Source organism: Grampus griseus, assembly GCF_964374135.1.
Source record: "Grampus griseus genome assembly, chromosome: 2".
Classification (NCBI taxonomy): Eukaryota; Metazoa; Chordata; class Mammalia; order Artiodactyla; family Delphinidae; genus Grampus; species Grampus griseus.
In genome coordinates this window covers 163930741-163948951 of record NC_139018.1, presented here as the reverse complement: position 1 = coordinate 163948951, position 18211 = coordinate 163930741, and the positions used below count along the sequence as shown (strand labels likewise).

The window sequence follows — 18211 nt, the reverse complement described above, 5'->3', positions numbered from 1 at the left end:
ATCTCAACGATAAGACCCAGCCCTACTCAATGACCAGCAAGCTACAGTGCTGGATACCCTATGCCAAACAACTAGCAAGACAGGAACACAACCCCACCCATTAGCAGAGAGCCTACCTAAAATCATAATAAGGTCACAGACGCCCCGAAACACACCACCAGACATGGTCCTGCCCACCAGAAAGACAAGATCCAGCCTCATCCACCAGAGCACAGCCACTAGTCCCCTCCACCAGGAAGCCTACACAGCCCACTGAACCAACTTCAGCCACTGGGGGCAGACACCAAAAACAATGGGAACTACGAACCTGCAGGCTGTGAAAAGGAGACCCCAAACACAGTAAGTTAAGCCAAGTGAGAAGACAGAGAAACACACAGCAGATGAAGGAGCAAGGTAAAAACCCACCAGACCAAACAAATGAAGAGGAAATAGGCAATCTACCTGAAAAAGAATTCAGAATAATGATAGTAAAGATGATCCAAAATCTTGGAAATAGAATAGACAAAATGCAAGAAATATTTAACAAGGACCTAGAAGAACTAAAGAGCAAACAAACAATGATGAACAACACAATAAATGAAATTAAAAATTCTCTAGAAGGAATCAATAGCCGAAAAACTGAGGCAGAAGAACAGATAAGTGACCTGGAAGAGAAAATAGTGGAAATAACTACTGCAGAGCAGAATAAAGAAAAAAGAATGAAAAGAATTGAGGACAGTCTCAGAGACCTCTGGGACAAAAGTAAATGCACAAATATTTAAATTATAGGGGTCCCAGAAGAAGAGAAAAAGAAAGGGACTGAGGGCTTCCCTGCTGGCGCAGTGGTTGAGAGTGCGTCTGCCAATGCAGGGGACACGGGTTCGTGCCCGAGTCTGGGAGGATCCCACATGCCGCGGAGCGGCTCGGCCTGTGAGCCATGGCCACTGAGCCTGTGCGTCCGGAGCATGTGCTCTGCAACGGGAGAGGCCACAACAGTGAGAGGCCCGTGTACCGCAAAAAAAAAAAAAAAAAAAAAAAAGAAAGGGACTGAGAAAATATTTGAAGAGATTATAGTTGAAAACTTCCCTAATATGGGAAAGGAAATAGTCAATCAAGCCCAGGAAGCACAGAGAGTCCCATACAGGATAAATCCAAGGAGAAACACACCAAGCCACATAGTAATCAAATTGGCAAAAATTAAAGACAAAGAAAAATTATTGAAAGCAGCAAAGGAAAAATGACAAATAACATACAAGGGAACTCCCATAAGGTTAACGGCTGATTTCTAGCAGAAACTCTACAAGCCAGAAGGGAGTGGCAGGACATATTTAAAGTGATGAAAGGAAAAAACCTACAACCAAGATTACTCTACCCAGCAAGGATCGCATTCAGATTCGACAGAGAAATTAAAATCTTTACAGACAAGCAAAAGCTAAGAGAACTCAGCACCACCAAACCAGCTTTACAACAAAGGCTAAAGGAACTTCTCTAGGCAGGAAAGCCAAGAGAAGGAAAAGACCTACAATAACAAACCCAAAACAATTAAGAAAATGGTCATAGGAACATACATATCAATAATTACCTGAAATGTAAATGGATTAAATGCTCCAACCAAAAGACACAGACTGCCTGAATGGATACAAAAACAAGACCCATATATATGCTGTCTACAACAGACCCACTTCAGACCTAGGGACACATACAGACTGAAAGTGAGGGGATGGAAAAAGATATTCCATGCAAATGGAAATGAAAAGAAAGCTGGAGTAGCAATTCTCATATCAGACAAAATAGACTTTAAAATAAAGACTACTACAAGCGACAAAGGAGGACACTACATAATGCTCAAAGGACCAATCCAAGAAGAAGATATAACAATTGTAAATATTTAAGCACCCAACATAGGAGCACCTCAATACATACGGCAAATGCTAACAGCCATAAACGGGGAAATCGACAGTAACACAATCATAGTAGGGGACTTTAACACCTCACTTTCACCAATGGACAGATCATCCAAAATGAAAATAAATAAGGAAACACCAGCTTTAAATGATACATTAAACAAGATGGACTTAATATTTATAGGACATTCCATCCCAAAAAAAGAGAATACACTTTCTTCTCAAGGGCTCATGGAACATTCTTCAGGATAGATCGTACCTTGGGTCACAAGTCAAGTCTTGGTAAATTTAAGAAAATTTAAATTCTATAAACTATCTCTTCTGACCACAATGCTATGAAACTAGATATCAATTACAGGAAAAAGTCTGTAAAAAAGACAAACACATGGAGGCTAAACAATACACTACTAAATAACCAAGAGATCACTGAAGAAATCAAAGAGGAAGAAATACCTAGAAACACATGACAATGAAAACACAATGACCTAAAACCTATGGGATGCAGCAAAAGCAGTTCTAAGAGGGAAGTTTATAGCAATAAAATCCTACCTCAAGAGACAAGAAAAGTCTCAAATAAACAACCTAACCTTGCACCTAAAGCAATAAGAGAAAGAAGAACAAAAAATACCCCAAAGTTAGCAGAAGGAAAGAAATCATAAAGATCAGAGCAGAAATAAATGAAAAAGCAATGAAGGAAACGATAGCAAAGATCAATAAAACTAAAAGCTGGTTCTTTGAGAAGATAAACAAAATTGATAAGCCATTAACCAGACTCATCAAGAAAAAAAGGGAGGAGACTCAAATCAATAGAATTAGAAAAGAAAAAGGAGAAGTAACAACTGACACTGCAGAAATACAAAGGATCATGAGAGATTACTACAAGCAACTCTATGCCAATAAAATGGACAACCTGGAAGAAATGGACAAATTCTTAGAAAAGCACAACCTCCCGAGACTGAACCAGGAAGAAATACAAAATATAAACAGACCAATCACAAGCACTGAAATTGAAACTGTGATTAAAAATCTTCCAACAAACGAAAGCCCAGGACCAGATGGCTTCACAGGAGAATTCTATCAAACACTTTGAGAAGAGTTAACACCTATCCTTCTCAAACTCATCCAAAATATAGCAGAGGGAGGAACACTCCCAAACTCATTCTACGAGGCCACTATCACCCTGATACCAAAACCAGACAAAGATGTCACAAAGAAAACTACAGGCCAATATCACTGATGAACATAGATGCAAAAATCCAACAAAATACTAGCAAACAGAATCCAACAGCACATTAAAACGTTCGTTCACCATGATCAAATACAAGGATTGTTCAATATATGCAAATCAAACAATGTGATAATGCCATATTAACAAACTGAAGGATAAAAACCACATGATCATCTCAATAGATGCAGAAAAAGCTTTCGACAAAATTCAACACCCATTTATAATAAAAATCCTCCAGAAAGTAGGCACAGAGGGAACTTACCTCAACATAATAAGGGCCATATATGACAAACCCACCACCAACATCATTCTCAATGGTGAAAAACTGAAACCATTTCCACTAAGATCGGTAACAAGACAAGGTTGCCCACTCTCACCACTATTATTCAACACAGTTTTGGAAGTTTTACCCACAGCAACCAGAGAAGAAAAAGAAATAAAAGGAATACAAATCGGAAAAGAAGTAAAACTGCCACTGTTTGCAGATGACATGATACTATACATAGGAATCCTAAAGACTCTACCAGAAAACTACTAGAGCTAATCAGCAAACTTGGCAAAGTAGCAGCATACAATATTAATGCACAGAACTCTCTTGCATTCCTATACACTAATGATGAAAAATCTGAAAGAAATTAGGGAAACACTCCCATTTACCACTGCAACAAAAAGAAGAAAATACCTAGGAATAAACCTACCTAAGAAGACAAAAGACCTGTATGCAGAAAACTATAAGACACTCATGAAAGAAATTAAAGATGATACAAAACAGATGGAGAGATAAACCATGTTCCTGGATTGGAAGAATCAACACTGTGAAAATGACTATACTACCCAAAGCAATCTACAGGTGCAATGCAATCTCTATCAAACTATCAATGGCATTTTTCACAGAACTAGAACAAAAAATTTCACAATTTGTATGGAAACACAAAAGACCCTGAATAGCCAAAGCAATCTTGAGAAAGAAAAATGGAGCTGGAGGAATCAGGCTGCTGGACTTGACTAAACTACAAAGCTACAGTAATCAAGACAGTATGGTACTGGCACAAAAACAGAAATATAGATCAATGGAACAGGATAGAAAGCCAAGAGATAAACCCATGCACATATGGTCACCTTATTTTTGATAAAGGAGGCAAGAATATACAATGGAGAAAAGACAGCCTCTTCAATAAGTGGTGCTGGGAAAACTGGACAGCTACATGTAAAAGAATGAAATTAGAGCACTCCCTAACACCATACATAAAAATCAACTCAAAATGGATTAAAGACCTAAATATAAGGCCAGACACTATAAAACTCTTAGAGGAAAACACAGGCGGAACACTCTATGACATAAATCACAGCAAGATCCTTTTTGACTCACCTCCTAGAGAAATGGAAATGAAAACAAAAATAAACAAATGGGACCTAATGAAACTTCAAAGCTTTTGCACAGCAAAGGAAACCATAAACAAGACCAAAAGACAACCCTCAGAATGGGAGAAAATATTTGCAAATGAAGCAACTGACAAAGGATTAATCTCCAGAATTTACAAGCAGCTCATGCAGCTCAATATCAAAAAACAAACAACCCAATCCAAAAATGGGCAGAAGACCTAAATAGACATTTCTCCAAAGAATATATACAGACTGCCAACAAACACATGAAAAGATGCTCAACATCACTAATCATTAGAGAAATGCAAATCAAAACTACAATGAGGTATCACCTCACACCAGTCAGAATGGCCATCATCAAAATATGTACAAACAATAAATGCTGGAGAGGGTGTGGAGAAAAGGGAACCCTACTGCACTGTTGGTGGGAATGTAAATTGATACAGCCACTATGGAGAACAGTGTGGAGGTTCCTTAAAAAACTAAAAATAGAATTACCATATGACCCAGCAATCCCACTACTGGGCATATACCCTGAGAAAGCCATAATTCAAAGAGTCATGGGGCTTCCCTGGTGGCGCAGTGGTTGAGGGGTGCAGGGGACACAGGTTCGTGCCCCGGTCCGGGAAGATCCCACATGCTGCGGAGCGGCTAGGCCTGTGAGCCATGGCCACTGCGACTGCATGTCTGGAGCCTGTGCTCCGCAATGGGAGAGGCCACAACAGTGAGAGGCCTGCGTACCACTAAAAAAAAAAAAAGAGTCATGTACCACAATGTTCATTGAAGCTCTATTTACAACAGCCAGGACATGGAAGCAACCTAAGTGTCCATCAACAGATGAATGGATAAAGAAGATGTGGCACATATATACAATAGAATATTACTCAGCCATAAAAAGAAACAAAATTGAGTTATTTGTAGTGAGGTGGATGGACCGAGAGTTTGTCATACAGAGTGAAGCAAGTCAGAAAGAGAAAAACAAATACTGTATGCTAACACATACATATGGAATCTAAAAAAAAAAAAAGAAATGGTTCTGATGAACCTAAGGGCAGGACAGGAATAAAGACGCAGACATAGAGAATGGACTTGAGGACATGGGGAGGGGGAAGGGTAAGCTGGGACGAAGTGAGAGATTGGCATGGACTTACATATACTACCAAATGTAAAATAGCTAGTGGGAAGCAGCCGCATAGCACAGGGAGATCAGCTCAGTGCTTTGTGACCACCTAGAGGGTTCGGATAGGGAGGGTGGGAGGGAGACACAAGAGGGAGGAGATATGGGGATACATGTATATGTATAGCTGATTCACTTTGTTATAAAGCAGAAACATACCACTGTAAAGCAATTATACTCCAATGAAGATGTTAAAAAAATAAAAATAAAACCTTTTGCTTTCCCTTGTTAAAAAAGTTAATTTAGAATCCTTTTAAAAATTGACTTTTCACCAAGTATAACAGATCTGAGAACAAAATACCTACTATAGATCCAAAATCAAATGAATAATATGAGCAAGAATCCTATTGAAGTAAATTTTAGGTAAAATATAGTCACTAAAACCTTTTCTGAAATAGTAAATTTCCATTAATTTTTGTCAACATTTAAATGATAGTTTTGCCCATTTTAACATGATTGAATGTCAAAGGAGGATGAGTACTTTTGTTACACAGATGGCATATGCTTATATCTTGCACTTCAAACTTCATCTAAATAATCAAAACAGAGTTAACTAAAGGGCCTCAAATGCATCACAGTTTATATACCCAAGGAAGAGTCAAATAACCAAATCAAATTATAATTCATTCTGTATAGGCATAATTTTCTAACTAACTTGAGACTAGAAGAATTATCACCTAAAATTTAGCACCACAAAAGCCACTATCACATGGGTCATGCTACTGCAGCAAAGGCCAAATGATCATATATACTTTTTTTCCCTCCACCTTTAAATTAGGTTTTTAAGACCAATTTCTTAAAGAAGAGATCTGCCATATTTCTTTGACTTCCTTCTTATGACTAAAAATGTGTCTGCCCATACAAAAAAAAAAAAAAAAAGGTCAGAATCTTTCTATCTTCAGAATGAGGTAACTCTCCAGAAAGTCCATACTTCTGAGACATACCAAGACTGAAGAAGCAGGAGGAAAAGAAGACAGCCAGCCCCCTTTACCCCATGCCCAGCACTCTGACTTACTGGCCTCAGTTGTTTTGAACGGCAAATGAGACAAGGAGCACTGAATGTGCTTTGAACATTAGAAAGTATCATTTAGACTGGAGGTGTTCTCAGTCCTGAGAGTACTACACGGAACGGGAAAGGATGAGGCAGTGTTGCGTGGTCTGCCTCAAACTGCTGGTGCCCCCACCTTGATCAGTTAAATGGAAGACAAACCAGATGGGAGAGGCCAGAAGCAGCCCCAGAACAAAGGCAGGGAGCACCTCCTGGTTAGTCTGGGGAAGAAACACAGGAAGCAAAAGCAATTGCTGCTTCCTTCCTCATCCTTCCTACAGTAGGCTTTCTGACTATCCACAAAAGAACCGAGAATCAAGAATCCTGATCGCATCCCCATGGTGACCCTTCAGAAAGCAGCACTACTGCTCTAGTCACTATCAGAGTCTTTGGTAATAGAAGAACAAAAGGAATAGCTAGAGATAAAAAGGGAGTGAAGTAAAGAATTATCAAGGAATAGGTAGAAAATAAAGATCTGAGGCTCATTTTTATTCTGAGGATTAGCAAAGGATTAAAAAAAAAATCCACACTTCTGTTTAACATACAGCAGCAGATTTTCCATGCTGATAAGAAACCCACATCCTAGAGGGTTGCCGGAGACACTGGGAGCACGCAGCCTTTGAAGCATGCTTCAGGAGATCAATATTTATTCATTCAACAAATATTTTTTGATCACCTACTATGAGCCAGGGCTACGTGATCTGGTGGGTTAATTCCAAGCCGTAAATTGAGATAAGGCCAAATCCCTAGAGCAAGGAAACAGCATGTCAGAAACATGCTATCCAACATGTGCTCTGAATTGCCCATGTCTAAGAAGATAAATTAGCTCATGGAAGCTGAAGGAGAGAGAGCCATCCATTGTCATATCCTGCCCAAATGGCAGGAAGGGGGAGAATGTACGGAATAATCAAAATGACCACTGGGCATGTCATTTATGATAGCTGTCTTTAATCAAAGTATGCTTTACATATTTGTAAAGCCAATCCTTCAGGATACAAATACATGGTATTTAGATATAGGTGATACTAACACTCAGAGGTGTTGACATTTTATTGATATTAAACACTGAGTAAAACTTTAAACTTCCTGCCAAGTAAACTTTACTTCAAGCACTGCTTTGGGAAACTTACTAATAAGCCTTGAAGAAAGCTGGTAGTTCTTTGACTCTGGTCAGCTATATTTTACACTCTGTGGGATAGTATTAATCTGTGGTTCTGTCTTAGAGTATCTCACTGCAATAACCAGAGGAAAAGGAAGCAAGAACAAACCTTGGAAATGATGACCGCCATTGCCAGGTTCTCAGAATGAGCTGCCACGTAGCCAAGCATCATGATGCCCGGCAGCTTTATGTTTCCTTTGCAGGACCCAATGCAATCGATCACGGCAGCAACTCCCCCCGTGTTCACTATCAGCTGAGAAAGCTAAGAGGAAAGAAGGAGAGCTAAAGTGTAAGATGATCTTTAAATATTACTTCAGCATTGCCAAATTTTAAATTTTAGGACGTAAAAAACGTCTGGTAAAATCTGAAATGTCATTTAGTGAAATTATTATTTTTATCAAAGAAGTGTACAAGGGTAACAGTCCTGCTATTTCTAATGTACAGAATATGCTCACTGTGAGGACCCTCTCTGTGGCTCAATTTTTCTTGCACGACTTTATCCTTATCATAATGGATGTCAAAACTCCTCACCTAAACACTAAGTCTAGGGCTAGTTCATAACTAGCTAACTGCTGAAACCCCCTATCACAAGGTGTGAGTAAGAATTGGATTAATCACTGAATGCTGAAAGGTGAGATCAGACTTGAAATAGTCTAGCCCCATTATCCTTCCTTTGCCAGCAATGATCTCTAGCTGACTGCACTCCAGTCTTGAACAATCTCAACCAGATAAAGATGTTGGGTGAAATAAAGAATGAGGACTTGGGACTTCCCTGGTGGTCCAGTGGCTAAGACTCCGAGCTCCCAATGCAGGGGGCCTGGGTTCAATCCCTGGTCAGGGAACTAGATCCCATGTGCCGCAACTAAAGATCTCCCACGCCACAACGAAGATCCTGTGTGCTGCCACTAAGGCCTGGTGCATCCCAATAAATAAATAATTTAAAAAAAAAAAAGAATAAGGACTACTTAAAAGTTTAGTGAAATGAAATTGATTAGTGAAAATATACACAGAAAAAGACATAACTTCAGAATCTACCCAGGTTCGCTTCGTCTCTATTCCTTTCCCACCTCACACCTCAGAGCAGGAACCACTGTGCAAGAGCAGCTGTTAGAGCAGTTACGCCAGGTCAGGGGGCCTGATGGTCTCTCCCAACCTGGAGGGGCACCATCTCTCACTACGCCCAGCTGACCTAGAGTGACAGGACAACAAAGGTCCACGGTCCCTACAATCTAGAAATGGAAAGCAGAAAATGATTAAAACCTGAGATTTCAGACTCAAACTCCATTGATATAACCCAGTGGTTCTCAAGTGGGGGCACTCTTGTCCCCTAGGAAACATTTAGTAATATGTGGGGACATTTTTGATCGTCACAACTTGGGGGAGGGGCGCTACTGGCATCCAGCGGGCAGAGGCCAGGGATGCTGCTAAACATCCACCCTACAGTGTACAGGACGGCCCCTCACAGTGTACAGGACGGCCCCTCACGACAAAGAATGACCTGGTCCAGAATGTCAACAGTGCTGAGGACGAGAACCCCTCACAACATGTGACACTGTCCCTGAGCCCTGTGAACAAACTGATGTTTTACTTAAAAACTAAAACTAACTGCATACTGTTGGGTTTTTTCGTTTTTTTTTTTTCGGTACGCAGGCCTCTCACTGTTGTGGCCTCTCCCGTTGCGAAGCACAGGCTCCGGACGCGCAGGCTCAGAGGCCATGGCTCACGGACCCAGCCGCTCCGCGGCATGTGGGATCTTCCCAGACCGGGGCACGAGTCCCTTGCATCGGCAGGCAGACTCAACCACTGCGCCACCAGGGAAGCCCCATACTGTTGTATTTTGAAGCTGTTTTTTTTTTTTTCCTTGTTTTACCTCAGGTGTATGTTTTGCAATCTCTCTAATTAAAGTGGAAGCATTTTTCTTCACGTATTCATCTTTGTCCTTCAGACAGGTAAGTACAGCTGGAAAAATCTCTGCTTCAACCACCATTTCTGCTAGATCCACAGAATGTTTCGCAATCTGACTGAGAGCTGAAAGGATCTGACGCTGTTGAGCAAAAACCAAACCCAAATGTTACATAGACTCCACTGTGGAGTTCAGACATAATTTAAACAGCTTCGTACACACTCAAATTCCTTTATAAAGAGGAAAAAACAATCACACATCCAACATAATCTAGGAGTCTCGAGGCATTCACATCCTAGTCTTCTTATACCTCAATACTCAATTTCTTAAATTCCCTCATATCCAAGTTAAACATCTTAGTTCACACTATTGACTATTTAAATCTCTTATCAGTTGAGGCTGGTCAAAGAACATGACCCTGGGATGAATACTATTTCTTAATTACACAATACTTAAATTGTTAATTGACGATAAACACAGTAATGTAGTACAGTAACAATCAAGCAGAACTAACATTTTGGGATATTGCCAATATCATTTGTAAAACTTTACATTGCTTAATTAATATTGACAATTTTTAAATCTTACAGAATATAACTATTAGAATATAAAAGTATAATTGGTAACTATCAACTGAAAATTAGATTTTAGAAAGCTATAGAAAAGACTAATGTAAATATGGCAATTCTTACAGGAAACTTAAATATAACAATGGGCTAGAAAACCTTTAGGTCCCTTCTAACCCTGAGATTTAATCATTACGTGATTCCTTACTTTAATTATTAGTATTAATTCTGATGCTACTTCTAGTTTTCAGCGTTGCACATACTTTTTCCCAGTCACATCTTTATTGTCTAATCCTTACAGCACAGTTTTCACATATTAAAGGACCAAATACACAATATTTCATATCTGTTTTCCATGATAATTTACTAATTATTTAAAAATGTATAATATTAATCTGCACACATTTCCATCTTCTTAGATTATCAGAATCCTGGATTGTTTGTTTCTTTATTTTTAACTACCTTCAACTTAGCATCAGGGTTCAGGATCATCTGGGCTAAGTGAGCAATTGCTCCTGCGTCCACCACTGTCTGTGCCAACTCTGGAGAATGCTTTGCAATATCACTGAGGGCCGAAGCAGCAACCCTTTTCAAAGCAATTTCTGGCTCTTGGATACAGAGCACTAAAAGAGGAATGGCTCCCGCGTCCACCACAGCTTGTGACAGCTCTGTGGGTCCAAGAAAAGTAATTAAGTGAGTATGGGTGACTGACCCTTGTACAAGCCACTTTTCACCCTGACAGATACAGCAAAGGGAAAAGGGGACGGTGTACTTCACTGTCTCAACATCTGCATTTCTAATCAGGCTTCCTGGTTTCATGAACCATGTGGACCAATCCTGAGCTGAAAAGAATACAGGTCAATAGATGGACCTCCATTTACATGAACACATTTGAGGTAGATTAAGCTGAAATGGCTTCCTATTCTTTTTTTTTTTAAGAGAGTAAGCAGATGTCAGCTGTTTAAGCTCTGACAATTCTGCACTTCTCAATAGGCAAGCATTTTATGCATGGTTTACAATAACAGAGAAAATTAAAGTACCAAAAATTTACCAACCACACTAATTAGGCAGTATTTTGTGCTATTTACATGAGTAAACATTAACATGAATCTTGTGCCAATAATGTCGATTTTTAAATTCCTTTCATCTTACTGTACTTTTAAAAGATTTTTTTTAAAACTTTGTACAATATTAAAAGGTGTATTTTCATTGTACATATAAAAACACTTTCAAAAATGAGAACTACAACTGAACAGGCTTTAATATATATAAATGTTAATGTAAGATAAAGAAATAAATTTATCTTAAGCATTTTACATGTCAGAAATAGTATCTTTTGTATATACATGTTGATTCACTTGTGTGCCCAAAAATAACAGCTATAAAAAATAACACATTTTAAAATTATAGAGAACAGGAGACAAGCAGGCAGACCCATATAATATATGTGTAAAAACTGTCTGTTGAGAAGCATAAAACAGTGCATAGTTACAGCTTCTACTCTCATTGTACTCATGGCCTTTCTTGCTGAATCACATATACCCATTTCTATAATCTCTTTCTTTCAAATTATGCTCTCATTTTCTCAGATTTATAGCACCTTGGCAATTTATATCTTAATAGCCAAGCTATCAATTCAGCATATCTCTTAGTCTTTAAAGAAAATACAGTCTTTAATTTTTCAAAAGATTGGTAATATCACATTTTCTAAAAGGAAATAATGTTAGAAAATACAGGTTAGTGTCCAACACTTGTTTTCCTTCAATTATTATAATTATCTTAAAAGTCCCGATCTTGCATAAACGATTCATTCATTCTTTCGTTAAACAAGTATTAATGGAAGGTTATTATGTGTCAGACTCATTCAACACGGGTGCAGATGACACACTTCTACAAATTAACACTACACTGATTAGCAAATACGTTTCAATTAAAAAACCCAAGTGTGAAATATGAAATACAATGGGAAGTTCACCTATTTATGTATTTTCACTTTTATACAGTTTCTAAGAGTAAAGAATCTGCAGTAAACAACTGTTTAAAAAACAGTTAATATGGGCTTCCCTGGTGGCACAGTGGTTAAGAATCTGCCTGCCAATTCAGGGGACACGGGTTCGAGCCCTGGTCCGGGAAGATCCCAAATGCCACGGAGCAACTAAGCCTGTGCGCCACAACTACTGAGCCTGTGCTCTAGAGCCTGTGCTCCACAACAAGAGAAGCCACCAGAATGAGAAGCCCGCGCAACACGAAGCCTTCGAAGAGCAGCCCCCGCTCTCCACAACTAGAGAAAGCCCGCACACAGCAACAAAGACCCAATGCAGCCAAAAATAAATAAAATAAATAAGTTTTTTAAAAGTTAATAAACTATTAATAAACAGTTAATAAAACTATTAATAAAAACAAAGTTCTTTTTAAAAAAATTTATCATCTTTGTAATTCCCATACATTTTATGCTTTCCTTGAGTGAGTATCGTATCCTCCTTTTCCTGAACTCTATAATATTAATAATAAAGCAAACTCAGTTCTTCTGACTTGTTACCCATTCCCATCCAAAGCTGTTTTCCATTCTTTCTGGATCAGTGATGCTAAATGAGGGGAAGGCTGGGGAGGGTACCAAAGAAAGGTTTGCCTGAAGGTAATGAAGCTTCCAGGGACCTGGATGGGGCCTAGCAATTTTGTACTTGCAGTTTCATATACCTTACATCTCCAATTTATATGGTCCTACAAAACCCAGCTCTGTTCTTGGGTGGCACACATTGTAATTCATAAATGATACTGTTCTACCACTTTCATTCATATATTGGGTATAAGACAGTGTATATAAAGGTAAGAGTATAATAGACCTAAATAATGCACACCATACTATATTACACATTCCACAGGCTATTTCATCCTGCCTCTGTCACTGCTCTTTTTCCTGTGGTATATCCTTCTCCTCTTTCCTACCGTTGCTTCCTCTGGTATTTCTGTGCCAGTCGCTGTTGACGTCTACCCCATAGCCTTTGTCGGTCAGGGCGTGGGCTTGTGAATCAATCCTGGTAAATGGGACCTGAGCAGAAGTCAGCTAGAAGCATCTCTGAGCGGTTTTCCTCTGTAATAAACAGAAATACACAGGAGGAAACACCGCCTCTTCTTTGCTGGACATGGGCACATCTGCCTGCAAATGACATCTGGAACTCCTACAGCCATCTTGCAACTATAACAGAAGAAATTGCCAATATGCTGAGGATGGCCGAGTACAAAAATGAAAAACATCTGGGTCCTCCAAGACACTGTTCAGCTGCATAACCAACCTTGGAACTGCCCTGACTCTTCACTTTGTGTCATGTGAAATAAAAAAATGTCCTCATTGCTTAAGCCACCTGTAGCTGATATTCTGTAACTTACAGCCCCAAACATATTGATACAATTCTGTCCTCTCTCAGGCTTGGTGTATGTACTTATTTTCCTCTCCTTTCTGGTCACTGAGTGTTCATTACGTGCTTACTATGTGCTAGAAACTTGGCTAGATCTTGGGGAAGCAGAATAGAGTAAAAACGTTGTTCTGTTCTAGCAGACTCTGCTCAGGGTAAATACGTGAACAGACCACAGCACAGAGTGGAGCTGGGAGTTGGGTGCATGGAGAGTTTGGGGAAACACACATGAGGTGCCGTTTTAGGCAGTGCTTCCCATCCTCCTTCCTGCTCCCCTTTTCTTCTTCTCTCTACTTTTCTACTCTAAAAAAAGTGGTAGTAACCAAAACACATACAAAAATCTGGTACATTTAAAAGTTACTCCCTATAGGAGAAATCTCAAAGAATTCATTTTTAACTCTAATTTGGAAATGAGTCTGGGTTGTTTAATTAATTATTAAACTTAGGAAATCAAAGATTGATATGTACAGATGCTCATAAAAGGTTTGATCAAGGAAAAAAAAGAGCCAATTAATTTATCTTCAGTGCCTGAAAATATCTTAACCTCATTTTTTTTCCTTAACCTCATTTTAAATTTTAAATGAATCTTCAAAAAACAAATTTTTTAAAACTACATCTTCTTTTATTTATGCAAGAACATGTGCCATAATCATATACTGTTAGGTAACCAGCAAAATTAGAAGTAGTTACGCAAAAAATAAAAAAAATCAGAGAAAGAAGGCTTTATGTTATACTAACATACTAACAAGATTTAGATGGGGTTGATGGTACTATTGGTGATATATTTTCTTCTCTATTTGACAAATTTTCTTCAATGTGATTGCTTTTAAAAAATAAAAGAAATATGAACATGTCCTTTGACCACACATATAGCTATTGCTGTGGCTAACGATACTAACATTACTATTCTAAAGAAAAATAAACACTTTAGCTTACTTCTCACTATGAAAGAAAGTTTCTTATTTTTAAAAATGGTGGGAATATGTCTCCTTGAAACAAAATATTAGGAAAGAATGCATAATTATTCTTTGAAGAATTACTAATATATACTAGAAATATTATCCATTTACTTTTTCACACGTTCCCTCATCTTAATTCATCCCTTTATTACAGTTAAAATGTTACATTTTTTTAAATGTTAAGGCTTATTCATTTTTAACAATTTTTTAGACTTCAAATTGTCAGTAGAAATAAAACTATACAATAGCACTTTCCTTATTCATAAATAATAATTAAAGCCATTGATTGCATGCATGTAGACAACTGGTATACAGTCCGCAAATCTGATGGTCAGCTGTTTTCAGTAAAGAAATAGCTAGTTCTCTTTGGCCTCCTGAATACCTCACTGCTGAGTGAAGGAATTGAGGCAGCCACCTCTATCGGACCATGACAAGCTCAGTACAACTTTAGATTTAATTTTTAAAACAAAAGGAGACACAGAAAAAAGGGAGGACATTTAAGATCAACAACATTCATAAAATTACTAGTATCTAAAGCTGGATGAATGGAATATTTAGGGATGACTTTATGTTGACCAGAAGGGAAGAGCACAGAACGGAAAGTCCATCAGCATATAATAGGCACGGCTGTAACACATAAAACTAGGTGCGTCAGGCAAAAGTGATTTTGCTTTAACAGTGCTCACAATGGCCTTAACCCCTCCTCTTAATTGTTATGGTTAGTGGTTTGTTTAGATCAGGAGTGGTAAACACAGGGCCCAGGCAAGTAATTAACATAAGTGAAGCCAGCAGGTGTAAGAAAAATAACTGAGTGGGAAGCACAGTAAACTGCAAAACTATATGCACCAGCTCCAAGGAGCAGCAACCACTCAGCTTCAGCCCAGCGCGGCCACGTAGGAATATAGGCAACCGTTGTCAGACGCTTGGATTTTTCAAGAGAAGCCAGACATCTGATTTTTAATGTGAAATTGCCTGGTTTTTAAGTGTTGGAAACTTAAAAACACACTGTGTAAGACAACATAGTGCAGGCTAAATAAAACACGTCCATCATTTTACAACCCTAGGCTTAAACCTTACACCTTCTAAAACGAGCTATGGGGACTTTCTGGATGTAGAAAGGTGACATTCTTTCTACATTTGATTCTTGAAGACACACTCTAGAGTCATAAAGGAAGAACCACTATAGTGATTACATAAGAAAATTCAGAGGTGAATTCCAAGAAAACCGATGAAAACCTAAAACTTGGCCTGCAAAAAAAGGATTAATCTAAACATATATTATGATACTCCACTAATTTTTCTGCTCATAATGGAGATGTAAGAGGGAAGAATGTGAGCAAAATTAAGTGATCCATCATGAGAACTCATAAAAAGGACTCAAAATGAAGAGGTTCTCCGAAAGGAAAAAAAAGGAAGGAAAAACTATATATATATTATATATATATATATATATAAAATATATAATATATATTTAGCATACTAATTCAAAAATAATTAGGCAAATCAAACACCTCAAAAACTCTAATTCCGGGGCTTCCCTGGTGGCGCAGTGGTTGAGAGTCCGCCTGCCGATGCAGGGGACACGGGTTCGTGCCCCGGTCCGGGAAGATCCCACATGCCGCGGAGTGGCTGGGCCCGTGAGCCATGGCCGCTGAGCCTGCGCGTCCAGAGCCTGTGCTCCGCAACGGGAGAGGCCACAACAGTGAGAGGCCAGCGAACCAAAAAAAAAAAAAAAAAAACCTCTAATTCCTTTTAACTTTATTGCTTTTTAATTTCGTTTTCCAAACACTGCTTTTAACTCACTGGTTTTAAGCCCTACAAAAATTTCTATTCTATTTTTTCATTAAAAATAAAGTTATGAATCATCATTTCTTTGCATTTAGGTGGCCCTATTTCTTAGTTCAAAGATAGGCTGGGGCTTCCCTGGTGGCGCAGTGGTTGAGAGTCCGCCTGCCGATGCGGGCGACGCGGGTTCGTGCCCCGGTCCGGGAAGATCCCACATGCCGCGGAGCGGCTGGGCCCGTGAGCCATGGCCGCTGGGCCTGCGCGTCCGGAACCTGTGCTCCGCGATGGGAGGGGCCGCGGCAGTGAGAGGCCCGCGTACCGCAAAAAAAAAAAAAAAAAAAAAGATAGGCTGGTTTTGCATCTGGCTGTAAAACACAGCTATATCACTTCAAAACCTTTGTGAAATAAAACGGGTTAAAAAATACATTTAAGATTTGGCTATCACTTATGATGTCAATCTTATGTTATATAATCATCCCATTCAACCAAATTTTTCATGATTTGGTGAAATTACAGTAAAAACAAAGATGGAGGTGTAATCGCCAAAACTGGTTATATACTGACCATACGCCAGTATGATTTTAGGAATGTCACTTTTAAAGTGGAAGAAATTTGTCTAACCCAGCTGTTTACAACTGGTTTAGTTACCTACTGCTACACCAAACTTAGCTGCTTGAAACAGGAAACGTTTATAATCTTACAGCTTCTGTAGGTCAGGAATCTGGGAGCGGCTCAGCTGGATGGTTCAGGCTGTGACCTCTCACTACGCTGCAATCAAGCCATCAGCCAGGGCTGCAGTTACCTGAGGCTTGACCGGGATACACTGGGTCTACAGGATCTTCTTCCCAGCGTGCCCACGGGAGTTGGAAGAAGGCATCAGTTCCTCCCCATTTCTGGGCTCTTTCATAGGTAGCTCATGATGAGGCTTCCCCCAGAGTGAGTGATCCAGAGGAGAGAACCCAAGACAAAAGCCATAGTCTTTTATAATCTAACCTCAGAAGTGACATGCCATCACTTCTGCTATATTTCATTGGTGCAATGTGGGCGGAGACTGCACAGGGATGTGACTAGGAAGAGGAAGGCGTGGAAGCCAGCTACCAGAAAACCTTTATTCTACACCAACACATCTGAGAGAGGCAATATCCTTCTATAGGTAACGATGGCTCACTGGAGCTATAATTCTGAGCTGAGAAACTGATATCTCCAATCACATGTCGGAGTGAGAAAAGGTGGCGGGAATTTGCATATTATTATGAAAAAATCTAATGTATGATTTTTATTTATCCCCCGCTCCCACAAATGTCATTTTTCCTACCCATTATCTCCACGCCACCTCTTTCCACCCCATCTCCAGAGCCATCGGTCTAACCCTTACATATGGATTGAGTGTCTGAGAGATGTTAACACACATACATACATATGCTTTGAAGGTTAAATAATTCTAGCTTCTTTAAAAAGTCAAGTGAGTCAAATAAGCCATTGATCTGGAGTTAACGGGGCATTAGTAAGAAATTACAATCAGCTGGATGGATGGCGCACTTATACAAGGCTCAAGTATAAAAAACAGCTTCAAAATACGGAAAGGAAAAGTCAAGAAGTGGAGACGAGAGAAAGAGAAGGTGGGAAGTGGTAGAGTTGGGTACGGCCTTGGAAGAGCATAGGTAGCATAAGATACAAAGCCATTTTTAAAACCTTGATTTTAGCAGC

The 18211-nt window shown here is 39.2% G+C and overlaps 1 protein-coding gene across 2 annotated transcripts in view; it reads right to left on the bottom strand.

Annotated features, from left to right (window-relative positions):
- The window catches only part of SPAG6 (sperm associated antigen 6), a gene marked incomplete at both ends in the record, with an annotated part of 73533 nt that overhangs the window by 25572 nt on the left and 29750 nt on the right, over window positions 1–18211 (bottom strand). Inside the window, 3 exons of one of the 2 annotated variants that reach the window (XM_082648323.1) lie at window positions 7988–8140; window positions 9749–9922; window positions 10810–11015. In XM_082648323.1, coding sequence (XP_082504449.1) covers window positions 7988–8140; window positions 9749–9922; window positions 10810–11015 — 533 coding nt within the window. The remainder of the gene's footprint in view (window positions 1–7987; window positions 8141–9748; window positions 9923–10809; window positions 11016–18211) is intronic. The other variant, XM_082648324.1, reaches the window with a different exon arrangement.